The sequence below is a fragment of the Ochotona curzoniae genome, unplaced genomic scaffold (assembly GCF_017591425.1).
Source record: "Ochotona curzoniae isolate NIBS_2020 unplaced genomic scaffold, NIBS_Ocur_1.0 contig_2688, whole genome shotgun sequence".
In the NCBI taxonomy this organism is placed as follows: Eukaryota; Metazoa; Chordata; class Mammalia; order Lagomorpha; family Ochotonidae; genus Ochotona; species Ochotona curzoniae.
In genome coordinates this window covers 2,142,263-2,169,728 of record NW_024465553.1, presented here as the reverse complement: position 1 = coordinate 2,169,728, position 27,466 = coordinate 2,142,263, and the positions used below count along the sequence as shown (strand labels likewise).

At 64.1% G+C, this 27,466-nt stretch overlaps 1 protein-coding gene across 9 annotated transcripts; it reads right to left on the bottom strand.

The window, feature by feature from the left end:
* Positions 1–699: 699 nt before the first annotated feature.
* On the bottom strand, positions 700–25,421 carry BEGAIN (brain enriched guanylate kinase associated). Of its 9 annotated transcripts, none has more exons than XM_040975536.1 (7): positions 25,236–25,421; positions 14,163–14,191; positions 6,583–6,744; positions 5,701–5,767; positions 5,182–5,289; positions 3,742–3,825; positions 700–2,741 (listed from the first exon to the last, which is right to left on the bottom strand). In XM_040975536.1, the coding sequence occupies exons 1-7, from the start codon at positions 25,275–25,277 to the stop codon at positions 1,386–1,388; spliced, it is 1,848 nt and encodes a 615-aa protein (XP_040831470.1). In that variant the 5' UTR covers positions 25,278–25,421; the 3' UTR covers positions 700–1,385. The 9 variants fall into 9 exon arrangements, with proteins under 9 accessions (XP_040831470.1, XP_040831474.1, XP_040831471.1 ...); XM_040975540.1 differs by lacking the exon at positions 25,236–25,421 and adding an exon at positions 14,952–15,199; XM_040975537.1 differs by lacking the exon at positions 25,236–25,421 and adding an exon at positions 15,121–15,199.
* Between the last annotated feature and the right edge of the window lie 2,045 nt (positions 25,422–27,466).

Sequence of the window (27,466 nt, the reverse complement as noted above, 5' to 3'; positions counted from 1 at the left end):
AGCCTGTGGGCCTGGGAACGTGAGGGCATGGTCTGGGTAGAGGTGGTCCCCAGGGTGCCAGAGGCGGTGGACACAAAACTCCTGGGCAAGGGGCATGAATAAGCATGTGTCCGATGACCAGGCACACAAACCTGGAGACCCACACGATGACACGTAGGCAGCTCACGGAACGGCCGTGCCCGTGGTGTTCACAGGACCAGGGAACAGGACACCGCAGAAGGTTGCACAGTGGGTGTGGAACACAACTACACAACCCAACACTCCACAGGGACGGAGCACTCAGGGGCGGCCTGCAGGTAGACCCTGAGGACCTGCGAGTGTTCACGGAGCCATCGGAGGCGAGGGACAGATGGACGGACACTGGGCTCCTGCACCCACACCACCCACCAGATCTGAGCCCGTGCCTGTAGCGTGGCAGTGGCCACAAGAGCTCCATCCCAGAGAGAATGCTTTGCTAGCAAGGGGCACACTAACGAGCAGCACACACAGGGAGTCCTCTTCTCAGGAAACTCCTAGGAGTCTGCTCAAGGGGGAAGCAGGGACTGGGCCAAAAGAGGGAGGGAGATGCAGATGGGACCAGGTGACAGCATGTGCCGGGAGGGGCAGGGCGGCTGTGGTGGCAGGGAGCCACACCCAGGCTAGAGGAAGAAGAAACAGCCAAGTAGCTTTCCACTGATGTCTTTATTGATGAGTGCAAAACACAGTAGTAACGGACATGGCATGCACCTGACAGGACTGCAAGCTGCGGGATGGGGCGGGGCCTCACACGTCTGAGGTAGAGGCGGTGTGGGGAAGGGGCGCTGGGAGGGCACAGGGAGCACCGGCCCTCTGGGACTCAGCCCCGCCCCTGCCCGGGCGCGGGCCACCAAAGGCTCGGGTGGGGAGGAGTGGCCATGTGGAGAGACAGAGTCAGACAACAGTTCCTATCCCCGGATCGGCTCTAGTTCCCCTTTGAGCACAGAAAGGGTTCCCCAGTTGCTGGTTTGCTAGGGAGGGGTCTCCCATCTCCCACATCGGGAGCTTGGGCGCTGCAGGTCAGCACCCTCCCCCTCCCCGCCCCGCGCACACCCTCACCCCGCAAAATAAAGGAGCTTTGAATGGGAAACGCCGCGGTTGCCATTCAGGGAGCTGGAGGCGAGTGCGCTGAGAAAAGACCCTTTTTCTCTATAAAAATAGTTTCACTTTATAAAAGGGGGACACTCCTCTCAGATGGGGAGGGAATGGTGGTGGGGAGGGCTGCTCCAGATGGGAGTTCCACGGAGGAGGTGGGGTCAGGGGCTGGGGGAGCATGGGGGCTGGGTGGCGAGGCGTGCCTTCCACCCCCGGGTTGGACCCCACAGAGGTGGGTGTGGCAGGGCGGGCGGCCCCACGGTGTCCACAGGTGCTCAGTTGAGCAGGGTGCCGTAGAGCTGGGCCTTCGTGAGGCTGTCCTTGCGGCTCAGCCCCGAGCCACCAGTCCGCGGGAAGGCCTGCTGGGGGCTGAGGCGGGCAGCTGGGTGCATCTCGGGGGAGGCCTCCATGGAGCTGGGCTCCAAGGAGTCCCTGGAGCCAGGCTCGGGCTCGGGGCTGCTGACAGCCCCACAGAGCTGCACCCCGAGCCTGTCGCCGTCCCCCTCGCTGGGGGCATAGCCTGGGAGGGGGTCTGCGGCGCGGCCAGGGCTGAGGCTCCGGTCACCGGCAGCCCTCAGGAAGCAGGGCTCGGCCAGGTGGCCCTGGGAGAGGTCGTCCCCCTCAGAGAAGCTGTCAGCCTTGTAGCTGGCATAGAGGGGGCTGGCGCGGCCCTCGGCCTTTTCGCTGGGGCTGCCGCCGCTGCCGCCACCCCCGCCGTAGTAGCGTTCCGAGAAGCTGCAGGGCGAGACGCGGCCCGCGGTGCCAGCCGGGTAGGAGTAGGCACCGATGTCCTCCACGCTCAGGGGCCGCCACTGGCCCCGGACATCCTCCCGGGAGAGCCGCGCGGCCCCCGGCTTGGCCCGCAGGCTCCACAGGTTTGGGGGCATCAGGGCCTGCTGGGGACCTGGCGAGGCCGGGAAGCGGAAGGACTCGGCCGGGTAGGGTGACACGGTCCGCCCGAAGCCAGGGGCCACCTCGGCCTCGAGCGGGGCCGCGACGGCAGCCGTGGCCTTGGCGAAGCGAGGGCTGCCCTCGTAGGCAGCAGTGGCCGGCGGCTTGCGGTCGAAGAGCTCGTCGCGGCTGTTCAGGTAGATGGCCTGCTGCGAGGCGGTCAGCGTGCTGGCCTGTGCGTGCTCCTTCTCCTCCGACGTGGCGCTGAAACTGGAGTAGGAGCTAGACGTGGGCAGTGAACCCGCGTAGGCTGCAAAGGCCTCGCGCCGGAACCCCGGGGGGAAGGCTGTTGCCTCCGCTTCCTCCTCCTCCTCAGCCGCGCTGTCGGTGGAGTTTTGGGGGCGCAGGAAGCCCACGTCGGTCACGGGCGCACCCACGCTGGGCCGCCGGTCGCATCGCCGCTCCTCGGGGCAGTAGAGGGCCGTGTCGCTGCAGTAGGTGTCACCCTTGTACGGGGGCCGGGGGCCAGGCTGCTGGGCGCCATCGCGGAAGGCCAGGTCACGGGCGGAGGCATCTGACAGACGGGAGGACAGGCTGCCAGGGTCGGGCTTCTCCAGCACCTTGGCGATGACGCAGGTGGGCACGCTGTCGGCATAGGCCGGGTGGCAGAGCGGGGTGGGCAGGCTACAGCCATGCTTCTCCAAGTGCAGGCTCAGGCGCTCCTGGAAGTCGGACGGCAGCTGGACCGGGCGCCGCAGGGCACAGGGAGGAAGGGCAGGAGAGGGCAACACAGGGGTGCCGGTCAGTGCACCGCTAGCCCTGGCCCCGAAGGCCGAGGACCGTGGTAACAGACGTGACCCACACGACAGGTGGACGGACAGACGGATGGACTTGGCACATCACATGGTGGCAGCGGGGACCGGGCCACTACTCCTGAAGGAGCTCCTGGATGCTCCTGGACGCGTGGGTGTTCTCAGCGCCCCCGGGGTCGGGGGGTGCCGGGTCACTTTCACCCACACTTCCTGCGCCGACTCCAGCAGGGCCCCAGCAGAGTCCAGAAGCCTGCCTGTCCTGCTGCCTGTCCCCCATGCTGCTGCACTCCCATCCCCAGGAGGGAGGCTCCTTTTCTGGCCTGTGGGTTCTGCTGGGGCCCCCATCCCACTGCTCCCCCACCGTCACACTGCCTGGGTACCCCTGAACAAGACAGACTCAGAAACAGATGCAACAAAGATCGAAGGGCCAGGGCTGGGCCCTCTGCGCGCTCCACGCCAGCGCCTGGTGTCATGTCACTACTGTTTGATCTATTTTGCGTGTGTCTTAGATGTGGCCCGGGCCCGGGGCACAGGGTGTGGACAGAGGCCCAGCTGGGAGACTGCATGGAGGTGGGGGTCTCGGGCCACCTGACTGCCCTGAGCTCTCGCCATGCTGCCTGTTCACTCCATGGCTGAGACCAAGTCCCTCATCCTGAAGCTGGCTTTCTTGTCCAGGAATCGGGCACTGCCAGGGATGGAGCCTGAGCCCCGGGGCTGCTGGGAGATGCAAATCAGCGCCCAGTGGAGGGCTGGCAGCAGGTAGCACTGGGCAACTCAGGGTCGCAGAGCCGGACTGGCCAGGGCGTCCGCAGTGGGGTGAGGAGGGGCTCACCCAGCATGGTCCTCCTCAAGGGCAGGGATGGCCTCAGGGTGGGGCGGGCCACAGAGGAGCCCAGAGTGTCCTGGGGTGGGGCGGGGCCCACGTTACCTCAGACACTTTATGGACCCTGCCGTAGGTCTGGCTGCACTGCAGCAGCTGGGCAGCTAGATTGCAGTCCTTTCTACAGAGCTCCTAAAAGACAAGAGAAGGCGTTCGGCGCGGCCCACCCCGGCCCAGGCCCCCCGCCACCCGGACCGAGGGGCCAGCGGGCAGCCGTGTGGCCGGCAGGACCAGCATCTGCCAGATGGCGTGGGGAGAGGCCTCATCGTGACCTGCAGCTGCAGGCGGCTGAGGGGCCCCGCGGAGGGCAGCAGCCCCTCACAGGTTGGGGTACAGTGGAAAAATGGGGCCTGGAGGATCATGGGCTCAGGGACCCAGTCATCCTAGCCCCAGCCTGCCAGCGTCCCTCCCGAGACGGCTCGGTGGGTAGCACTGGACCTCTCAGGCTCGCCAACTCATGCCCCTTTCTCGGTGTGGTCTGGTAGTACAGCTGGCTGCATGACTGGGGCAGGGGTATGAGCCCAGGTCCAGGCTGGGGGCTAGCTCAGCCTCCTGAGCGGAAAACAGATGCAAACAGTAGGAACGCAAGGTGTGCGTTGTTCTCTGGAAATCTCTGTTGCATGTGCCTGTGGCTGGGTCCTCCCTCCTCACCCCTACAGGAGCTGCAAGGCCTGCGTCTCCCCCAGCCCCTGCCCTGCAGACCCCGTGAGCTGCCTGGTCGCAGGTGCAGCATGGCCACTAAGAGGCTGCCATGCTCACAGCAATGTGGCATGTTCTGGTCATGGCAGCAGGGTGTTCCTCAGGCAGACCGGCTGGCCGGGGCATGGTGCTTCCTTGGCTTTGGAGGGGCCTGCTCCCTCGGCACCCACCTCCAGGGGCCCTCCTGGCCTCCAGAGCCTCCCTGTCCTGCCCTGTGACTGGCTGCAGCCCTGCGCTTGCCCCCTTGCCCGCTCTCCCTTTGCTCCTCTGCTTACACACAGAGTGCGTACCCCAACTCCCACCCCGGGGCCACCCCTAGGTCCCCAGGCACCTCCAGGGCTTGGGTCTTCCTCAGCCACCACCTCTTGCAGATCTGGCGTGAGCAGTTCCTTCTAAAGCTTGTCCAGGAGCAGCCCCTCTCACTGCTATCCCTCTCTCCCTTGCCAGGGCTACCCATACCATGAGCCTGGTGCCTGGAAGGACCTGGCAAGGAGCAGGTGCTAATTAAATGTGCATGGTCAGCATCTGTGGGCAGGATGGGTCCACTCCCAGGGCTACACAGCTCTGATACCCAAAGCAGGTTTCCCAAGTGGCTGTGATCAGAAAGCCTTGCATTCCTCAGCACAGCTCCTGCTGGCAGAAGTCGGCCCTGCCCTGTGCCAGGCCTCTGGAAGCCCTGAGCAACCCTGGGAGGGGGGCACCTGCGCCCTCAGGGCTGCGAACCCCTCCATGTCTAAACAGCCATGACTTCGTGGGCCACGCTCAGCAGCGGGTACGCGCGCCACTCACGTTGTCCTCTGATAGCTTGTCGATGGTCACCTTGGCCTCCAACAGGTGGCTGTTGAGAGCGACAATCTCATGGCTCAGGGCGCGCTTCTCCTCCTCGTAGTGCTGGCCCTGGTGGAAGGAGGTGGTCAGCCCAGGGACTGGCACTGCAACCCAGCCGGGGCACAGAGCTCAGCCGCTCCTCCTCTCAGGGCCTCAGCTTTCCATCGGCAACCCGAGGACAGCCCCCTGCGTGGGAACCCTGTACGCTTGCAAGCACCCATTTTTGGTTTTTAGAGTCAAAAAAGCTGCATAAGACCAGGGAGAGAAGGGACTTCCTTATCCTGTGATAGAAGTGTATCACCTGCTGGGGCAGTGCCCTGCAGCCCTGGTGTCATCTTGCTGAGCCCCTGAGGCATCAGGCAGGAGGTGCTGTGAGCCAGCTCCAAGCTGGCTGAGCAGTATGCTGGGCAGGAAGGCACAGGGGCCAGCCCGAGCCAGCTGGGCGGCGTGCTGGGCAGGGAGGGCAGGGATCAGCCTCACCATGCGGTACAGCTTCTCCTCCAGCTCCTGGTTGATCCGCTGCAGTGCCAGGTAGTTGCTCTGAATCCTGCGATGTGACGGGAGGCAGTGAGGTCACCGCCACACCTGGCCTTGCTGCCCAGCCGTGCCCTACCAGCCGCCCCAGCAACCCCACTCTGGCATGGGGGTGCGGAGCAGGCAGTGCCTGAGCAGCATTAACTGCTGCGGGGCCTCTTCCTGGGCCCCCACAGGCAAGAGGGGAGGCTTGCTATTTCATGTAGTTGCAAGGTCCCCACTCAGCACCAGCAGAGTCCCATGGCACACGTGGTACCTGGAGCATGACCATGGGGCTCAGGGTTCACTGGCAAGCGAACAGGGGGTTGGGACCTGGCTGGACAGCAACTCTGATGTGGGTGGGGTGGGGCCAAGTGGTACAGGTGCAAATCTGGGACTGGTAACCTGGGGGTGTCACTGCCACACCCCACCAGTGGGCAGAGTGAGGTTAGAGTGCTTAAAGCAGCAATGCCAGGGCTGGGGCCATGCTGGGGGTCCATGGTGAGAGTCAGGATGCCTGGGGGGCCGGGGGGGGGGGCACCTGCCCTGCTGGCCGACTGCCAATAGCCTGGCTGTGCTCGCCCAAGAGCAAGCTTGCATTCACTTGGCAGTCTCGTGCAATCAGACGGGATGGGGCCATGACACCGAGCAGATGTCCCTTCTGCGGAAGCTGGGTCCGCCTGGCACAATGCCTCCTGAGTCCTGACCCCATTCCCCACTGCTTCTCCAGGGGGCTGTGAACAGATGGCATTATGGGAAGAGCTTAGAGCCCCAGCTGAAGGGACCCACGGCCGCGGCAGAGTGTCTGCAGCCGTGGCCAAGGGGTTCCGTGGGCGGCCTCGGCCTCACCTGCGCAGCTTCTCTGTGACTTTCTCCAGCTCCTCCTGCGCGCGCCGCAGCTCAATCTCCAAGTAGTGGCGGGTGGAGTCGAACTCGGTCTCGAGCCTCTCCAGTTTGTGCGTGGTGTAGGACAGCCGCTTGCGCAGCTCGCCCTTCTGCTCCTGCAGCGCACTGCAATGAGATGTGCGGTGGCTGGCAGGGCTCAGCTGGGGCAGGGGGATGTGCGGTGACTGGCAGCGCTTGGCCCCCTCAGGACACCTTGCTGCCCAGCCCTGCCCCATTCCCACAAATCCTCTCAAAGCCAGCGACCCCCATCAACTGGGACTGCCCACTGCCCATTACCTAGTCTGCCCACCCCACAGGGCACCCAGCCATCTTTCTTCTCTCCTCCTTTAGCTCCCAGCCCAGGGCTGGTCCTGGGTCATCACAGTTGAGAAAGACAGATGAGGCCCCAAGCTGGGGAGCCCAGTCGGTAGGGCGCAGACATCAAGGCAAGTGCCCAGGGGGCAGCAGCTACCTAGAGCCTCCATTCACCCTTGGCCTCCAGCTGGCCTTCTAGCCGCCCTGTGCAGCTCCCACTTGGCCAGTTCTCCCTGACCCTGGCCAGTCCTTGGGCTGGCTAAGCACCCAGCTCTTCCCAGTCTGTCTGCCCACCTCCCGTAGGGGTCGTTCTGGCTGCAGGCTGCACCTGCCTCCGAGGCCCACCAGGATCAGCCAACCACCCCCCAGACCTGCCCCTCCCACATGTCCCCACCCGGCCATTCCCCACTTGTGCCACGCCATCATCGACTGCAGCTCCCATGGCCTCACCCTCCTGTCCAGCCACCACGGCTTCCCACACCCCAGAGAGACCACCCTAGCTGCCCTCCACTGGCCCCACCCAGGCACAGCACAGTGAGCCCTCCTTGCCCCAGGCTGCACTACACCCCACTTCCTGCACTTCAGGCCGTAGGCAGAACCCCAGGCCTCACCTCCTCTCCTTCTTCCAGATACAAGGCCACAACCCCCAGGCCTCTCTCAGCTGTCCCAGGTTCTGTCATGTCGGGTTCTGCTCAAATGCCACCTCTTCCAGGCAGCCTTCCCTGGTTTCCCCTTGCTGAGGGCTGCCTCATCCCCCTCTGGGGATTCCCATTCATCCTCACCTGCTGGAAATCTTACCAGCCCTCCCTTGAGCATGCTCCCCATTCGTCCTCATGGTGGGGATAGGCCAGGGCTATAACCTCAGGTCCTAGGTCTCGTGAGAGCCACTCTGCCCTGTGTCCTGTGGGTCCGCGCCACGCCAAGATCACAGCTCTGCTGCAGGCACCTTCACGTGGGCTCTGTCTCTACATCGCCCCTGTCACCAGCTCACGGGCTCCCTTGGGCTCCAGCTGGCCTCTCTTCATACAGCTGGCTGCTGAGGGCCGATGTCTCCCAGCTCCTACTGTCCAGAGGACACTGAGGCCAACAGTGTGTGAGTGCACGCCTGTGTGTGTGCCCAAACACTGTGAGCACGTGTGTTCACCCAGAACTGTGAACATGTATGTGTGTGCCAAAGCATGGTATGCACGCATGTGTGTGGGCGCAAGCACTGTGTGTACCTGTGTGTGTCCAAGCACCATGAGCATGCATGTGTGTGCCCAAGCATGGTATACATGTGTGTCTGTGCACGTGTGTGTGTCCAAGCACCATGTACACGTGTGTGCCCAAGTACAGTTTGCATGTGTGTGCACGCACGTGTGTGTCCACTGGGGCTCAGAGGAGAAGGTTGTGGTACCTCAGGGGCCAGGGCACAGGGGGGCCTGGCCACCCCCGTAAGGGACAGGACTTTTGGCGCAGGACCTGCCCACCTTGCAGTCCTTCTGGGCCTGGCACCCTATGACTGGCTCCCACCCTAGCTGCAGTCAGCAGAGGCCATGTGGCCAGCTTGCCTCATCTTATCAGGCCACTGCAGCCCTAACCCGCTGCCCTGCAGGCCGGAGCCGACGCCACGTGTCCTGGGGAGCCCTTGGCAGGGCCTGGGGGGAGGGGGCAGCTGCAGTGCCACCCTGGGCCCAGGCATCCGCTGTGTCTCCTGCTCAGAGCAGCCCCTTCCCTGCTCTTCAGCTGACTCTGGCCCCTCCTCCAGGGAGAGATTCCTGACTGCCCCTCTGGGTCAGAAACCCTTCTCCTTGCCCTCCTCCAGGGTCCCAGCGCCTGGGGCAATGCCAAGAAGCAGGCAAGGCCCAATGGGGCACAGCTGGCCCAGGAAAGACTCAGAAGGGGGACTGGCAGACGGCTGAGGGTCCAAGGAAGGTGGCAGGGGGCAAAGCCACCTAGGACACGGGGGGGCTGTCCTCATGTCCCTCCACACCCACCGCAAGTCCCGACTCTCCATGTCTCTACTGTTGAGTGTGGACTTCAGGTAAAGATCCACGCAGTCACATGACCATGCTACGGGGAGGCGGGGGCAGGGGGATGCCACTGGCTTTCCCACTTCCTACTGGGGGCCCATCTCCTGCTTCCCACCATGGGTCCCCAGAGCCCGGGTCCAGGTGACAGGCCTGCCGGGGGGCGCAGAAAGGAAGGTGGCCCCAGGACAGGGCTGGGTGTCCAGATGCTGCAGCCCACAGGTCCCCAAACAGCACTGATCTCAGCCCTGCCCCTCACAGGAGCCCTCACTCCATCCCTGCCACATCTGCACTGCCAGCTCTCCCAACTGCTCCCTGACTGGGCAGGCCCCACCAGCACCCACACAGGGCACTGGAAGGGAGTCCCGGCTTCTCCCCACACCCCCTTCCTGGAGCCACATCCAGCCTGGCCCTGCCCTTTCCACTTCTGCCTGTCCTACTGGAAAACGCAACCATCCGCCAAGCTGCCCACCTGCCAGCACCTGCCTGCCTGGTGCTACAGGAACCTCACCCACCGGCCTGCTGGGGCCTCCAGCACAGGCTGGAGGGAGGGGCTGCAGGCCCAATGTAACCTGACCACACCCTCCTCAGGGGGACAAGGCCCCTCCAAGGCCACAGGCCCCTAGTTCCCAGGCACAGCCATCTTCAGGCCTCAGCAAAGCCTGCTGCTGTGCTCCCTTCAGTGCACCTTGGGCACTGCACCCTGGGGGTGCCCGCAGCCTCCTCAAGAGCCCTTGCCCCGCCCAGTCTGCCCTCAGTTGAAAGGATTTCCTTGAACCCAAAGTTGGATTCGCAGCATGGCAGGCATGCAGGAGCTGGCACCGGTGGGCTCAAGTGCCTGGTCCTGGCTGGAGGCACAGGGATTCAGAAGTGCTCCGGGCTTCAGTGGGGCTCCCTGGGCACCCCTCCACCCTGCCCAGACCCCTGCTTCCCAGCACCATCTTGGCTCCATGGCTGAGCCCTGTCCAGTCCATCTCCCCTCCACACGGGGTGTAGCATGGGGAGGGGAAGATGGACTGAGGCCCCAGGGCTCCCCCATAGGACCCTCCAACAAGCTTCCCTGTCGCTGCTCAGGTCACGCAGCCGCCAGGAGCCCACGCGGACTTCACACATCAGGCACCCCACCAGCCCGCTCACTGTAAAGAGCTGGGGGCAGCTCATCCACGGCCCGCTGGTCCAGTGTACTCAAGCGCAGGGGTCATGGCCATGATTCTGTGCTGCAGCCTGGGACCCTGGATCCCTCATGCACACCTGCAGGCCTCTCGGGGATGCCCCGGGCCCTGGCTGGCCCCTCTGCTCCGCCCTCACCCCCAGCCACCATGCATCTCTGGATGGACACACATACTCTCTCACACACATACATTCACGACAGGCTCGGGGTGGGGGGTAAATCCACAGCCTCGTGGATTTAGCCTCAGTTTTCCCTACTGTGATGAAAGCCCAAAGGGACAGGTGGTGACCACATGACCATCTTGGCCTACTCCCATAGGCTGGGCCAGGGTCTCCCTCTATGCCAGCTTCCTGGGGGTCACCTGTGGGCTGGCAGTTTCCCTGGCAATGTGACGTGGGGCCCAGGTAGCCAGCCTGAAAGATGCCTCCCCTCTCTCGCTGACCCACTGGGAAAGGCCTTACCAGGAGGCCTTGCTACATGCCACATGGTCCTTGCTGGAGACCCCAGGAAACCTGGAGTCTTCAGCCACACACCTGACACTTCCAGACACAGCCCCACCCCCACCAGAAATCCTCACGTGCCTGGAGGGGGGGGAAGTGGGAGTAGACCACCCAAGAACTGTGTGCCCACCCACATTCACGCACTGGGCCCTCAGACTCCAAGACAGGTGCTGCTACTGCCAGCACTGTGGCACAGACAGGCAGACACCCGAGGCCGCACAGCCTGGAAGGGCAGGCCAGGCCCAGCCCAGGCAGCTCTGCTCAATCAGGAGGCTGGGGGCAGCGGTGGGAAGGGGCTGGGATGGAGGGAGGATGCTCAGAAGGGAGGTGGGCCCCAATGCCCTGCCCACCTCCTGCACCTGTGCACCTGCTTGGGGCTACCTTCTCAGGAGCCTCCCCAACTCAACACACACACACACACACACACACATCTTCACGTGTGTGACACGCATACACCCCACACACGCACACGCATGCACCCAGAGACACACATGTGTATACATGCACTGGGGAGGGATGCAAATGTACCCATACACACATGCAATAGATGTGTACACGCACACATGCACAGATGCTTGTACACACACATTCCCACATGCACACACGTGTCCACATACATGCTTGAGCACATCGCAGATATACAGACATGAATACATGCTCACACACACGCACACCCACACACGCCCTCCTGTCTGGCCCCAGCAGCACTTGTCTCTAACCTCCCTCCCCGCCCCATCTCTCCTAACCAGGAGGTTTCTGCTTGGGTGGGTAACTGTTGTTTGCCCAGCACCTACCATGGCCGCTGGCAAACAGTAGTGCTTAACAGATGTGTGTTGGGTACAGGATGGATGAACAAGCTTGAGGCTAGGATGGGGAGAGCCCACCTGGGGGCAACGCCAGGGAGGCAGCTGAACAAGTACAGGATGCCAAGCCAGGGGGTGGGGAACAGTTCAGTGAGCATGTCCCTAGCCCAGGCTTCAGCAAGAACAATCACATGGGGCCACCTGTCCCCGGGACAAAACCTGGCGAGTCCCCTTAGGTCACAGGAGTGGACACGAGAGCATGGGCCCCGGCTGTGGAGTGGGCACATGCACAGTGCTGCCTGTGACACCAAGAACCCCTGCAGGGGCACGGAGGGTCCCCAGGACCCTGACGCATGGGGCACAAAGTTCTCACCAAACAGTGGGAGCCTGAGACAACACACCTGTCAGACCATCAACTGCTCATCAAGAGCACTGAAGAACCACCAGTAGGCAGCCCCTGCACGAAGCCCACAGCCAACACAGCATGGCACCAGTGGTGGGAGCCACGGGCCCACCTAGAGAGAAAACATGCAGACTTCTCTCACCTAGACAGAAAACAAGCAGACTTGCCAAGAACAACCCAGACAAAGAGGTGCCATTGAGGGTCAACATCACCCCAGAGTACACACACTTCCAGCCCAGGCCATGAACACCCAACATGGCCAAGACATCCTGTGTCCTGATGGCGGCAAACCGGACAGTTGTCCAGGAAAGAAGCCACCAACCAAGGCACAGCCTGGAGGACTCAGCAGATAACAACAGTGGGAAGCAACTGAGCAAGAAACAGCAACCCAAAGGGTGGCATACCGCGGGCCTCGGGGCTGGCAGTGTGAGCTGTGTGCCTGGCACTGCAGGTGCCAAGGTTCTTCCCCAGGTATTTGCTTAGTGGCAGAGACCTTTACAGTGCTGTGTGCCCGCCACTGGGCACAGCTGGACTGGGCAGTCCAACAAGTCTCCAGCATCCCTCAGCTGCTTCCCTAGGGGAATGGCAGGAACCCAGGCTGCACAAAGAGGCCCGTGCGGGCAGAGGACTGCCGGAGGAGGCAGGCTGGTCAAACCTGGGAACATGGAGGGTGCTCACGGGAGGCCAAGGCTGTCCAGCAATTGGGGCCAGGAGGGCAGAGTGGGGCAGGCGGGCGTGGGGGGCAAGGAGATGGCGCGCCAGGGCACAGCATGTCAGGCCCATCACCCATCCCTGTGTGTAGCTGCACACCTGTTGCAGAGTTGCCCATAGGGGACACTATGCAGGACAGAGGCCACAGCAGGTGGCTGGGAGAGAGCCCTGCCCTCCGCTCCCCATCTGTTGCTGCTTCCCGAATGCCCCAGGCTATTGTCACTCGCCCCTGGAGACTCCCACCATATTTCAAGCCTCACCCTACATCCCCACTTCTTGGAAGCCCACCCGGCTCTCTAGGACTGGGACTCCAGAGCATTGTGGAAGACCCCCATGGCACCCCATCTCCTGACGTCTGTTGGGCACCACAGTGGCATGGGGGTGACAAGAGTCCTGTGGTTTGCTCAGCAAGTACTGAAGGGGGCCTGCCAGACCCAGACCTGCCCGGGTCTGACCGAGACCCGGAGCTGTGCAAAGCCTGCACTCTGGGGGCCAGCAGGAGGACCCCTTACTGGCACCGCAAAGGCCTCCTCTTGGCTGAAACAGCGGCATTCAGGGGCGTCCAGGGCCCTTGGTGTTGGGCCAGGTCCTGAGGGGGAACCCACTGCCCAGCTGAGGAAACTGAGGCAGAGAGAGGGCCAGGCTGCTGCCAGCCACTGGGTCAGTGGAGCCAGGGGAGGCTCTGCGAGCACCCTCGGGCCTTGGCACCCAGACCCACCTTCACACTTGGCCCACGGCAGAGTGCAATGTCTGCCTTAGCAACCTGGGAGGCTCCTCCTGCTCTCCTGATCCCAGATGAGGCCACGCACGCTTGGCCCAGCACCAGCAAACTGCCCTGGCCAGGAGGGTCTCTTCCCTGCCTAGATTGGGGAGCCCTGAGAGAACTCACCGACGGTGCACCTGTCCCCTCAAGGGACCAGGACCCCCTAGAGCCAGGGCTGGGCTCCTGGGAGGTCTCGAGTGGAGAGGAGGCCCAGCTGGACACTCAGCACTGGGGTCATCCTCTCCCTAGTGACTGGGCAGGTCCACAGCCTCCCTAGGGTCCTAGGGCTAGGGCAAGAGCATCCTGGCCAGGGCAGACTGTGCTGACGCCGGCCGGGCCTGCTGCCCACACTGGGCCTGGGCTCCGACTCCAGAAGCAGAGAGGTGTTCCCCGAGTGGCAGTCAGGGTGGTGACCGAGCGAGCGAGGACGTCGGGACATTACACTGCTGCCAGGCCCACCGCCAAGGGCTCCGGTGCAGTCCACCCGAGCGCCACTCCCCAGACGCTGTTGCGGGATTCCCCCAAAATGGCTCCAAATCGCACTGGCCTCTGCCGGCGGCTAGGACTCCACCCCCACCCCGCCCCCACGAGGCGGAAACTTAACCGCTCCGGACCACGCAGCTGCCCGCAAGGATGGGGGCGGGTTTGGGGGGCGGCCAGGGCCGGGGAGCCGGTGCGTAACAGTGGGGACGAGAGCACCCAGCATCACCCCGCGCGCGCACACACACACACCCCGCTCCGCGCCGGTCGTGGCTGGCGCAGCCCCCATTCCCGGCCGCAGCAAGGTGCCCGCCGCGCCGCGGGGCCCAGGGACGCCCCCCTCCCGGACCAGTCCCCGCGAGTCGCGGCGCGGAAGTCGCCCCACTCACCTGAGTTTCTCCATGTCTGCGGCAGAGGCCTGCGAGAAAGCAAAGGAACGTGTCAGCAGGCGGGAGGCGTGCGCTCCGCGGCCGAGCCGGGCACCGCGGGGCACCCCGCGTGGCTTGGTCCCTGGAGCCCGGCCCGGCGCGCCGTCCCCTCCCCGCACCCGGTCCCCGGCCGCGGCCCTGGGACTCGGGGGGCGCCCCGGGCAGCGGTCGAGTAACAGGTGAGCCCGTCCGGGCCGACGCGCTCCCCAGCTCCGAGTTACGCCCCCCGGGGCGAGTAGGGGGCTGACGGGGGCACGCGGGACGCCCCGGCCCAGGGCGCTCAACCTCGGCGGCCAGAGGGGTGCCCGGCCCCGGCCCCGGGCACTCTCGGGCCGCCACGGCCCCCGCCGCTCCCCGCCCCACCCGTTAACCCTTCCCGCCCCGTGCACTCCCTCCGGGAGGAAGCCGGAACCGCTGCACCTGCGAGTCGGAGAATGTTTGGGGTCGCACGGGACCGCAAAAGCGGACACTCACACGACCCAAGCGCGAGGGCATTCGGAACCTTCGACTCCTGAGTCGGGCACCCCGCTGCCCTCGGATTCGGGGGTTCCAGGCCTGGCTCGCCCCTCCCGGGCCCGCGGGATTAACCCCAGCGCGCCCGGCTCGCCAGCGGGGCTCCCTGCCGGGCTTGCGCAAAGCCGCCGCGCGCGCTGGGGAGACCCTCCCCGCCCAGCCCCGCGCCGCCCGCCCCGCAGCCCCCCGCGCACCGGGCGGCAGGGCGGGGGGGCGCGACCCACCGGCGCCGTTAACCCTGTGGGGGCCGGCGCGCGGCGGGCACCGCGGGCGGGCTCGCACTTCCTGCGTGGAGCGGGGGGCGCGGGGCAGGCGCCCCAGAGCCCCGGAGAGGCCGCTCTCGGGGGCTGTCCGCTCATTTCTGCGTGGGGGACGGGGGTCCGAGCCCGGGGGCCGCGCCACAGACCTGGGAAGACTGGTGACTGCCCATCCCGGCCCCTGGCGCCGGGCGCCGCCGCCGCGTCCGCCGGGAGCGCGCTCCGCTCGGTCCGGGCCCCACGCCGCCTCCCCCACCGCCCCGCCGGGCGAGGGCGCAGCTTGGCCCCGGGGGCCTCGGACCGGCTCCGCCGCCAACTTCCCGGCCGCTCGGGCAGGCCTCCCCCAGCCTCAGCTTCCTCACCCAAGAGTGAGGCAGAGAGGAGAGGGGCGCGAGGTGGACGAGGCACTGAGTGGCACTCCCCCCTGGCGGGCTGCGGAGGGGCTGGGGTCGGCAGGACTTGCTGGGGCGGGGAGGGCTCCCAGGGGCGCCTGCAATGGCGGCTCCCCTCCCTGGCGTCTCAAAGTTGCCGAGACCCCCGAGCCGAGCTGGGACCCCTCCTCGAAGCCGCCACCCCTCCCCACTCCCTCACCAAGATAAAGGGGTGCACCAGGAAGCGTGCGCTAACGGTCCTCACGACACCCCTCGCCCGTGTCTGCCCCAGGCCCACCTTCTCGGTTCCCCATCACGGCGCCCGGCACACCAGATCGCATACAACAGGCGCTCAATGAACGCAGATGGTGTCCGCCAGGCTCCTACAGCGCCCTAACGGCGTTCTTCCCGGCCTTCTCGGCTCCTGGCTGTGGGCTTCTGGGCAGAAGTTCTGTGCGCTCTCCAGGACAGCCCTGGCACCCAGCAGGCTGGGCCATCCCCCCCAACCCCCCCCAGCCAGCGCCGGGTGGGAGGAGCCGGCCGTTCCGAGGGTCAAACCTGACCCAGGATGGAAACAGACCCCGTGAGTGTCCAGGCATCCACCAGCGGTTGTCCACTCGCTGGTCCCCGTGAGGGAGGAGCCGGCCTGCAGGGGCTAGATGAGAAGCCCCTCGCTCCCATCCCTAGGAATGCTCACCAGTGGCAAGCTCAGTCAGAGCCTTCCTCCCGCTGGCAGCTCGGCTCAGTGCCCCCCCCCGCGCTGCCCGCTGCTCTGCTAAAAAGCGGCCCCTCCGCGAAGCCTCCATTCTGGAGCTTGGCCGCACAAGGCACCAGCCTGCGGTGGGGGGAGGGGAAGCCTGAAGCCCACCCGCTTGTGGCAGGGGACACCCTGGGAGGCCTCTGCCTCAATTACTCACAGGGAGAGGCTGGCCAGGGAGTTTGTTTAAAATTCATCAGAAAGTATTAAAATTTAATTTAAAAATCGAGCATTAATTATTTATTTCCTATGGTTCAGCTCTTCTGGGAATTCCTCACCCCCACCCCAGGGGCTTTGGGAGAGGTAGGGAGCTGCAGGGGTGCAGCTTCAGGGGTGGGGGATGGAGCTGGGCCCAGCCTGGCTGGTTTCCTCTTTTTAGGACTGCAAGGTTCTCCGAGGACCCTGAGCCTGCCCAGAGACCATCGCCATCATCCCCAAAGGCCACCTTTCCCCTGCAGCTCTCGTGGAGTCTCAACAGTCACTGGGTTAACTGCACACACACACAGCCCATGGGGACCCAGCTCATCACCTGCCCAGATCTCCCCACCCTCGCCACCTGGCCATCCCTGCCTGCTCCCTGATGGGCCGCAGGATCTTGCAGCGGCTCACCCAGATCCAACCTCAGTGCTCAGCCTCCTGGGGCTTCCTAAAGCCAATGTTGGGCACCTGTTTCCACTCTGTCCTGGGGCCAGCATGGCCATAACCAGAGGGCTAGTTTGTCCATTCAGTCTGCCAAGCTGGCATTGCTGTGTCTTGCATTCAATCAATAACCCCCAGTGCATGTGGAGTCCTGTGCTGAGCAAACCAGATGCCCCTGGGGGCCCAGGATGAGCTGCCTCTTCCCATCCAGGTGTTCCAGGGCCAGGTCCGTTGAGGAGGGGGCCAGGTGGGGGCTGTCCACGTGAGCCATGCCTGGGGTCAGGGGAGTCCGGGGTAGGGAAGAAGGGGCAGATATGGTGGGGACAGTGGGCAAGGAGCTGGTGTGGCACCTGCGTTCTGGGGGCTTGTGGGAAGACAGCATGGCCACGTGTCACCAGTCAGCACGGCTGCCCCATACTGCATCTCCCACCAGGACTTAAGCCAGAATCCCAAGGGATGGGATGCCCTTGGGTGCCCCCTCCAGATGGGGCTGAGACCCCAGGGGTCCTGGTCCTTGGCCACAGGTAGGACTGTGTCCACTTCTGCCAGGGCTGCTTTGCCCAGCTGTGTGGCACAGATGTCCATCCAGCCTGGCGCGGTGGCTGGGAACTGGCCTCCAGCTACAGCTGGCCGCCCGCCTGCTGGGTTTGGCCTGCAAGGTTTCTCTCTTTTCACTTTTTTTTTTTAAGCATTTGATCCAACATTCAAAAATTGAGAGAGTTTACATTTTCAAACCCGTATTTTTGGCTTCTACTGAGAATTTTGGAAGCTCTGGCAACTCCAGCCTACATCCCACGTGGCAACCGCCGGGGAGCTGGCGAACACTGGTCCTTCCACAGGCACCTCGGGCTCCACCCACTCCGAAGAGGCTCTGCCCACACCTAGCTGGCCCCACTGACCTGCAGAGGAGGCCCGGAGGGCGAGGAAAGCCTGGGGCTTGGCCAGGTCCCTCCTGGCCCGGTGCCTCTGGGAGTGTCACTCCCATCCTAGTGTGAATGAACCTGAGCCCAAGTCTGTACCAGAAGCTCCTCCCTGGCTCTCACTTGCTGGATCCTGCCGAGGAGTGGGCACTCGCCTGCGGCCACTCTGCACATGAAGCAGCAGCAGGGTTGACCCCCAAGGCTTCCCCACCCTGACTGGGCCGGTTGAGGCCATGTTGAGACTGCCAGGAGCCAGGACACTGTACCCCAAGAACCCCTGAACACCTCAGAGAGCATTCTGGGGACACAGACTTGTCTAGGCCCGGAAGGAGGGAGCCCCCTGCATGGGTGCCCAGATCAACACGGTCACCCCTGTCATCACCAACATCCTACTGCCTGGGTGCCATCTGCGTGCCGTACACCTGGAGTTAGCACCATGGGACACTGTGGGATGCACCCTGCCCAGGTTTCCAAGCCAGTCACAGCCCAGCCAGGACCCCAGCAGCCTCAGCTCTCTGAGTCCCAGGCCCTGGCCTTGCCGTGGATCTAGTACCATTTTGGCTCCACCCTGCCCGCACACAGGCGACACACAAGCCCCCTGCTGCAGCTGATGCCCAGGTCTCCCTTCAAGGAGGCACACTGCAGAGAGGCCCGAGGGTCCAGCCACACCCAGAAGCAGCTCTCTGCACCAGAGGGCCACTGGCAGTCTGGAGTGGTCCAGCATATGGGCAGCATCTTGAGCGGCCTGGAAGGACCCTCCCTGGACCCAGGGGTCATACAAGGTTAAAACATAAAGAGGTCGCTGCCAGGGGCCCTGGGCCCTTCAACATTCAGCCCAACTGCACTCACGGATCCTCGCTCACTAGACCCCATGCCACCTGCCTATCCATCTGGCTGAGGGCTGAGTGTGCGCACACGTGCAAGTCTGTGTGTGCGTGCGTGAGCAAGCCCAGGGCGCTGCTGAGCTCGGAGGTTCACAGTTCAAACACAGACCCCAGTTCTGTCTACCACTCTGTGAAGTGGAGCCAGTTAGCAAGGACCGGGGCCCTTTGCCGCCCATGCTGCTGGACTCATCACCAGGACTGGGACCCCCCGGGGCTCTGCCTGGGCTGCTGGGACCCTCTCTCATCTGTACTTCACCCGAAAGCAGTCTCCTTGCTCCAGAGCCAGGGATCTCAGCTTAGGGATTCACTCCTTGGGCACTGCAGGCCTTCCCTGTTACCGTGGGTACCACAGGAGGGTGCACAGGGCGCCTGGAACTGGGTGAGGCAGGACTTGTGGGGGAGGAGGAGCCTTGCAGCCTTGCTGGGGGTCAGCTGAGGCTGCAACTCACCTGGTCCAGGTGTCTCCAGGAGCAGGTAGCACGGCTTCCACGTTCCAGGCTCTCCACGCAGGGGCCCCTGGTCTCCAGGGCCGGGGCCAGCTCCCCTCTGCCCGCGGCCTCAGCAGCTGCTTCCAAGGAACATGGGGCGTTCAGGGCCGGGTCCTTCTCCCCAAGAGTGGTAGTTCCTCGTGGGCACTCCTGGGCCAGACCAGAGCCTCGCTCCTCAGCAGAGGTGGGCTCCTGGCTGTGGCCTCTCGGTGCGGCCCTGAAGGCCTCCAGGACCCGGGGGTCTAGCACCTGCACGGTGACCTCATCTAGGAACCTGGAGAAGGGCAGCCTGGCCTCCCGTCGGCGACCCAGGCGTGCCATGGGGCCCGTGGCAGCTGTGCCGCCCAGACAGGGTGGGCTAAGGGCAGAGAGCAGACCAGGTGACCGCTGGGGCCCTGCCAGGCCAGACCGGGGTGCCCAACGTGGGGGACACGCCTGGTCCCCACAGGCCTGGCTGGGGCTAGCGCTTGGCTTATAGCCCCGTGCTGTTGCCCTGCCAGGCGTTTCTGCCTGGGACTCTGCAGGAGAGCTGGAGCCGGCCCTTCTGGGGCCAGAGGGATTTGGGCCGCAGGCCTGGGAGCCAGCCCCTGCGGGCATCCTCCTGGGTCAGACCAAAGTCATGTCTCTCTAAGAGCCCCTCACGGAGCCCTCCCTGCTCTGCTTCTTACTTGGGGCCAGGGTCTGTCCGTCCTCTGGACTGGCCGGGACAGTCACACATCGATCCCTAGGGCACGTGGCAGAGCCGGGCCACCTCCCAGCCTCATCGACCCTCAGTGGGAGCTGAGCCCTGAGGCGTGGACAGTGTGACAGGGAAGGTCACATCCCACGGGGACTGGAAGGGTGGGCAGCTGCCACTCAGGAGCTCAGCAGCGCACAGGAGTCACAGGCTGGGCTGGCTGGGCTGTGCACCGGGGCATGGACAGGCAGGCAGCCCACAGAGGGCATAGTCACCTCCTCTGTCTCCACCACAGGTGACCGAAGGAGGGGAGCAGCCGTCCAGCCAGGTGGGGGGCAGGCCACAGAAAGGCCTCCTGTCTTCTCCAGGAACCCATTCTCTACTGGGATGCACGATAACCCTGAAGACTACAACTCCCAGGTTTCCTTGCAGTATGGGCCTGGCCAATGAGATGCAAACAGCTGATGGAAGAACTCAACCGCCATCAGACAGCTTGCCCTGTGTCCCTTGTTGCTGTATGGAGGTGATGTTTGGAGCTGTAGCAGCCACTCTACTCCATGAGGTAAACTTGGGACAGAAGCCATTTAACAACATAAAGTCTGGTAGGGCAGAAAGACAAAAGGAAATGGGCCCCCGGTGACGCCACAGAACCTCCTTCCTCTAGGATGTCTAGCTTGATTCCCGCTTCGATTTAGCCAAGGTTGCTTCTGGCCCTTGTTTCTAATGGCCACGACTTACAGACGCAGGACAGGGTGGGGGTGTGGATGCTGAGAAACCGGAGCTCTGGCACGGGTGGCCCAGAGCGGGAGGGCCAGAGCAGGACCTGCCCCTGTACGCAAAGGAAGACATGCCCACTCCACTGTCCCTCGGAAGCTGAAGCTAGGGCTCCAGGCAGAGCCCCGTGTGGGCTGCTGCTCTGCATGGGCTCTGGCGTGGAAGGTGCACCGGGGAGCCCTATTTTCTGGGCTCAGCTGGCCCTTCTCTGTGGCCCCAGGAGTAAGCACAGAGTCCCGCCTTCCCCAAACCTACCCAAGCGTCTGGCCTCTCTCAGACCCGCCTACCTCTCTCCATCTCTTCATTCCAGCTCCTGGTGTCCCCATGTCCCATCTGGACACCTACCGCCCCCCTGGCAGAGTCAGAGAAGTAGACCATCATGCCAGGCCCTGACACCTTCCTCCCTCCCTGGTCTCAAAGCCCTGCCAACGACACATCCCCACCCCGGCGCCACTATCTAATTGTCCTGCGACCTCCAGGGCTGCCTCTGTCCTTCAGAGCTGCCCATGTGCCCCTAGCACAGCCCCAGCTGGGGTCCCCAGCCACAATCACACATGCCTTATTGCACCCCAGCTCCCTACAGAGGGCCTGACCCAGCAAAGGTGCTCGAAGCACAGTCCCCGGGTGAGTGAACAATGGGGGTGAATGACGCAAGTTTCAGGCTGACAGCACCCAGGCACCCCCACTCCAGAGGCCGCGGACTCTAGACCGCACACATCACGGGTAGGGGGATTCCGGCTCCTGAGAAGGCCATCGCGCCCCCTCCCTATCCACAGTGCCTCTCCTGCCCCCGTCACCCGTGGGAAAGAGGACTGGCAAATGGCAGTGTGAGCTCCCTTGCCAAGCTCCTATTAGACCCTCGTGCCACCCCAAGCAATGCCAGGCCAGTGCCCAGCCTAGGGCCGTGGGATACTCTGTCCTCCCCCCAGGACCCAGTCACGGGGGGCTTTCCCCGGATCGTGGTGGGTATGGACACAGGAGTGCTGAGGGCCTGGCCAGCCCATGCTCTGTACCTCTCTCTGAGTTTCAGCGGCCACTGACAAGTTTCCGTTGTCATAACAACGGTTGGCTCACGGCTGCTGGAGGAGCTCACTGTGCTGTGAGGCCCCAGAGGAGGTGCCTGGGCCACGCCCCGGAAGGGGGCCTTCCTGGCTCCCTGGCACAGCAGCCTCTGCCACCATGTCTCGGTGTTCAGCCCCTTCTAGAGCCCTCCTGGTGCCAAAGTCAGAGCTGCACCCAGGCCCTGGCCGCACCCTGCTCCCATAGGTGCAGAGTGGGAGCAAGGAGAAGCAGGAGCTGCCTGCTGCCTGGGGGTGCACACGGGCACCTGCTGGCATTGCCAGCCTGAGTGCTAGGGGGCTTTGGGGCCTGGAACACCAGCAGGCAACATCACTTTCTGAGATCGCTGTCCCCCCATCCCATACTCCAGTGGAGTCTGTCACGGCTGCCCCAGGACACACCAGGCTCTGAGATCTCTCCTTGTGCTGCTAACCTCCGTGGCACGCTGCCTCTGGACATCTCTGAGCTGGCCTGACACTGGGGCTGGGCTGGCAGCCGCGGGCATCCATGCCCACGCTTCGTGACCTTGGGGTCCACACCCTGAATCTGCCCCAGCTCCCCCTTCTCAGGCAGGACCTGAGTCAGTTCCTGTGGGGTGAGCTCTGGCAGCCTGTGCATTCTGGCCCCACAGTGCCTTCCAGGGCAGAGGCCCAAAGCAGGAGTGTAGGTTAAGGTGTTCACTCTCCACGTCCATCAGCGAGGTGGTCCTCCTTTCCTGCCTACAGCCTGTCTGTTATTGCTGACCTACAGCACCCCTGTGTGGGGGGAGTGGCGGGGGGGGGGGGGACAGTGCAGGACACGGCCATCAGGGAATCATGGGATGGAGTGGCCTGAAGCCCCACCCACTCAGCCAGCCCGCCTCTCATTTGTGTGTCACTGCTTCCTCCATCCATCCGTGTCTGTCCATCTGCAGTCCTCCCGTTCCTGCACCCCCATCCCCGCCGCCCCGCCCCGGCACCAGCCTTCTTTCACTTGTCTCTCACACGCATCCAACGACACATGTCATTGGTGCACTGGTCCATCCTTCCATGCCCATGTCCATGCATTCAGCATACGCTGGGCCACCTGCTATGCACTCTTCTGGGTTTTGCACATTCAGAACGAAGCAGAGATGGAGAGCCAGGTCTCAGGCCAGGTCTCCTGTGAGGACAGCAGCGATACAGCCACTGGCCGAGCCATCACAGCAGCTCCTCGGTGTCTGGCAAAAGCTGCAGCCAGGGCTAAGAGTGAACCCAGGCACTCAACCGATATCCAAGATGCTGATAAAGCCCACCCTCATGGCTCTCCCTGCACACTTCACGGAGTCTGTACCCTCCCTCTCCCCTCGCACACACACACTGAGGGTGTCCATGTGCACACCTGTCCCTTACCCCAGCGGATGAGCTATTCCTCCAACTCGGAACTGCATCCACAGCCATCTGAGCTTCTCCCCGTCCACCATACTCGGCCCTGCTGCCCACTCATCTGTCCATCTTGCCTCAGGCCCAGGCCTGTGTGGCTCCATCGCTGGCCTGTCCTGCCCATCCCAGCAGCACCCCCAGCCGTCCCGGCCACCATGTTCCTCACACACACCTGCTCCCTGCCCGCCCAGCGCTCCGGTGTCTGCCAAGGGTGATCTGCTCTCCCTCCCGCTTCCTTGCACTGCACCGCTGCCCTGCCATCCCACCGTGTACCACCTGTGCTGGGTCATGTGAACTGAGGCTTCCCAGGCACCCCAGCCATTGCACAAAGGCCATTCCTTGTGCTGGCTCCCAGCTGGACACTAGCTGATGCCCAGCCGAGACAGCCTGTGGAGGCTGTTGTCTTGATTGCGAGGCTCATGGGGCCTGCTGGAACTCCTCCCTGGCTGGGGGGGGGAGGGGACTCCTAACACCTGCCACCCTGCTCAGGATGGATGCTCTGAGGCAAGAGCTGTCCAGGCATGGGGGCTGGACAGAGGCTCTACCACCAGCTTGGTGCTCCCTCCAATTAGCACCTGCTCTCAGGTGCTAAGTTCTAGAAGGGCAGGGCCTTGCCCAGGCTCACCCAGCACACCTGGAGTCACCCCTGGATTTGCCCTAGGAGTCTTCCCCACCTGCTCTCCCTGGCACTCAGACTGAGTTTCTTGTACTCTGGGGACTCCAACCCTTGTTCCTCCTGTCCTGGCCTTGGTCCCCCAACCCTCCTACCCTTCCACCTGCTCAACTCGCACGCAGCCTGATTCAGGAACTCACGATGGACTGCCTCCAACCAGCCCTGGATGCAGGGTGGCTGCACTTCCTCCCATTCATTCATTCAGTCAGTCATTCTCCAATGTCACTGAGTGGCTGCAGGAAGAGTAGCTGGCGCTGCTTCCAAGTGTTGCCATGGAGACGAGGCACAAGCTGCATAGAGGAGGCTGGTGCACAGTAGGCACACAGGAAATCGTTCCATTGCCCAGTAGAGGCCTGAGGCTCCAGGCAACCCCCCCCCCCAGCGTCCCCGCTGCCCACAGCACCGGGTTAGCAGACAGGCCAGCTGACAACCAAGCTCAGAGAGCTATAAATACGAGACAATAGCTTGGGAGGGTCCTTGCAGGCGCCACGTGCCCGTCCCCCCCCCCAGCGCTGCCTCATGATAGTGGGACTAGGAAAATTAAGGGTTTGTGGCCCACCACCAGGGCCCCCGCTACTGCCTCGCCGCACATCACATATGCCAACCAAAGCCAGCCCTTACGGTCCCTTGCCAAGAGCCCAGTAGTGCAGCAGGGGCGGTCTCCTCGGGTGGGCGTGCAGGCTCACATGCTGCACCTGCTGGGTGGAAGCCCAGGGAAGGCCAAGGGCTGCCTGTGGCCTCTGCCTAGTCAGGGGCTCAGGAATTCAGCAGGAGCCAGGCCCACAGAGCCTGTGCCCCACGCGGGACCCTCAGGCTGACTGAGGGCCTGCACGCAGCCCACTTGGCCAGCTGCACAGGGCTCCAGGTGGGGCAATGCCCTCACTTAGCCAAGCCTCCCTCCTCTCTCCCAGGTGCCCTCTGGAGACACTGGGAAGGCACCCACTCGCCTCCTGCCCCCACAGGCACCTCCCTGGGCATGGGGTGGGGCAGAGCGAGGAAGGAAACACCTCCAAACCCGGCAGGAAACGGAAACACCGAGGCTCTGGGAGGGGGCCTCAGTTTCCTCGCCTGTCAATGGGGAGAACCATGGCGCCCACTGTGCGTGCACCCCAGGAGCCGGCGGGTGTCCGACGCTGGCGTGCGCCCACACTGCATGCGCTCGGCCCAACGACCCGGGCCCAGCCTGCTCCTCGCTTTGCCGAGCTCGCCCTTCCCAGGGTTCGGCTGCAACGGGGAGGCGGCCCGCACCCTCTCCCCCGCCCCCCACTCCTGCACAGCGCAGCGGCGGGTCCTGCTCCCCAGGCCGCGAGCCCCGCCCTTCCTCCAGCGCAGGTGGGCGGCGCAGACCCGCACACCGGACCCGGGCGCTCCCGATCGGCCCGCGGGGCCCGGGGCAGAGCGCCGCGGCCCGGAGACCCCGCCCCATCCGAGCGCACCCGGCTCCCCCGGCGGGCCTGGTGCACCTGCAGCGCAGGGGACACCCCAGGCCGAGGAGTCGCCCCTCGCCCGAGCGGGGAGGGGGAAGGGAGCACAGGCCGCCCGCGGCGCTGCCAGGGACCGCCCCGGGCGTGGGTGGCGTCCGCCCCGCCCCCGCGCCGTGCCCTGCGGGCTCCAGGTACTCACCGCCCGGCGGAGCCGGCCCGGCCGGCGGCCGCCCGTCCACATGGCCCCGGGGTAGCCGCGCCGCTCGCCGCTCGCCTCCCGCCGCCGCCGCGCTCCGGTCCCGCCGCCGCCCCCTCCCCTCCGAGGCCGAGCGCGCGGGGAGCCGGCGCGGCCGGGGCTCCCCCACCCCGCCTGGCTTCCCGCAGGCTGCGCCCGCCCCCCGCCCCCGGCCCGGCTCCCCGCCAGCCCGGGGCCCCGCGCAGCCGCGGCTGATTCAGCGGTTCCCAGTGCAGCACCCAGCCTGGGTGCACGTGGCGGGCGCTGGGCCGGGGGCGCGAGGGAGCCGCGTGCGCTGCGGTCTCGGAAGGAATGGCGGCGGGGGCAGGGAATAAAAGAACCCGCGTGTGCATGAATGGCTGAGTGCATGAATGAATGAGTGCAGCGCCTGCGTTGGGGGGGGGGGGATGAATGAGTGAAGGAATAAATGGTTGGCGGGGCGCTGAGTGGAAGAGTGAGTGGGGTCCTTAAAGCTGGGAGGACATCAGTAGCCACCTTGGGTGCGCTGTCAGTTATTGGATACTTACTGAATAAACTTGTCCATCACCATTTATTGGACACCTACTGAATATCAGCTAGCCCTGCTCCCTAGGGGTGGAGACAACTCGTGACCCTGCCAAGAAACTCCTAGTCTCTGTTTACTGTATCTGGACAATAGGATGCTGGACTCTCTCCATTGTCCATGTCCGCAATGATGGACATATGACTGTGTATGAAGAACTATACTTTAGTAGTGATATAGAGGAACTCGGTGGGGGGGATTTGGGGCGGGGATAAGGGAAATACCAGGAGCCTATGGAACTGTATCATAAAATGATAATAATAAAATGTAAAAAGAAAAGAAACTCCTATTTCACTTGGGACTCTCCCATCACTGTGCACTGGCCCCTGGGTAGCCAAGTGAGGGAGGAAGGGGCTCTGGGAGAAGCTAGGTGCTCAGTGTTGCACCATCACCCATCCTAGCAGAGCCCGAGGCTGGCCTAATCCTGGCCCTGGACATGGGTACAGTGGAGCTCTGGACAGGGCAGTCCTGATGGCACACACCAGCAGGCACCTGCTCAGGGCCCAGCATCAGGCCCAAGGGCCTGGTGCACCTTACACCGTCCGCTGCTGGCACGGGAGCTCAGGAGCGAGGTCACAGGGCACACATCCTGCCCCCTGGAACACGTCTCCGGCACACTGAGCTTGGGGTAGCTTGGAGAGGCTGCGGTGTGAATCCTGCTGGTAGCATGAGCTCTACCCTGTGTAAAGCAGACTCTGCTTTCACCGAGGACAGGAGCGTGGTATGGTGGTGAGAGGCAGGGCCAGCAGCCCCGCCTGCACACGCGGTGTGCTCTCACGCCTCCCGCTCCGTGGTTCCACAGGGAGTGGGGGCATGCACTGAGGCTCCGTGGCAGTCCTGGGAAAAGGCCCTGGCAGCCAGGGCCTGGCAGAGAACCGCAAAGCAGCAGCCCAGGAGACCCAAGTCCCAGCTCCTGCCACTCTGGCCGGCTCCATCACAGGGTGACAAGTGGAGATGAGGAGGAGGGTAGCCCTTCTGCCTGCAGGTGCATGGTTTCTGTCTGGACTGCGTGGGGACATGTCTCCCAGTCCTTTCCAGTGTCTGTCTCTGGGGGGCCTGGTTTCCCGCTGCCTGGGGTGGAGGGAGCTGGTCTCCCCATCAGGGGTGGACTGACACTCTCAGACCACACCAGGAGGGGAGAGGGATCACCTTGGCCTCCTCACAGGGCACGGCGGGGGACTCAACCCACACTTCCTCCTCCTGGGCTGCGGCCCCCTCCCCAGACTGGCCTGGCTCACATGGTGCCAGAATGTTCACCACCCCCTGGCTCTGTGGCTGCTGCTGTGGGAGCTGCAGATGGCAGGGGAGGCGAGGGAAGGCGGGCCGGTGGGTGTGGCTCCTGCCTTGGCTGGCAGAGGTAGCGTGGGCCTGCCTGGAAGTCCCAGGAGAGCGCTTTTGCAGCCGGTGCCCCTCCCATGCAGCCCACCAGTAATGGGAAGGAGGGCACACTGCCCCCATTGGCTGAAGCTCTTGGCCTCCCTGTGACGAGCCTGCGGAGGAGGGGGCTACTGGCCCCTTTTAGTGATTGGGAAACTGAGGCTCAGAAAAGTCTCTTGTCATGACGACTGTTCCCCAGACAGCGGGCTAAGCTGGGATGTGACACCTTGGTTGTGCTGCTCAGGTGTTGCTTCCC

Coding starts and splice junctions, on each gene's coding strand:
- BEGAIN (XM_040975536.1), bottom strand. CDS start 25,277: ATGTGGACGGGCGGCCGCCGGCCGGGCCGGCTCCGCCGGGCG. Junction 5,768..6,582: donor GTCACAGAGAAGCTGCGCAG/GTGAGGCCGAGG, acceptor GTCACATCGCAG/GATTCAGAGCAACTACCTGG. Junction 2,742..3,741: donor GGGTCCATAAAGTGTCTGAG/GTAACGTGGGCC, acceptor CGCCCGGTCCAG/CTGCCGTCCGACTTCCAGGA.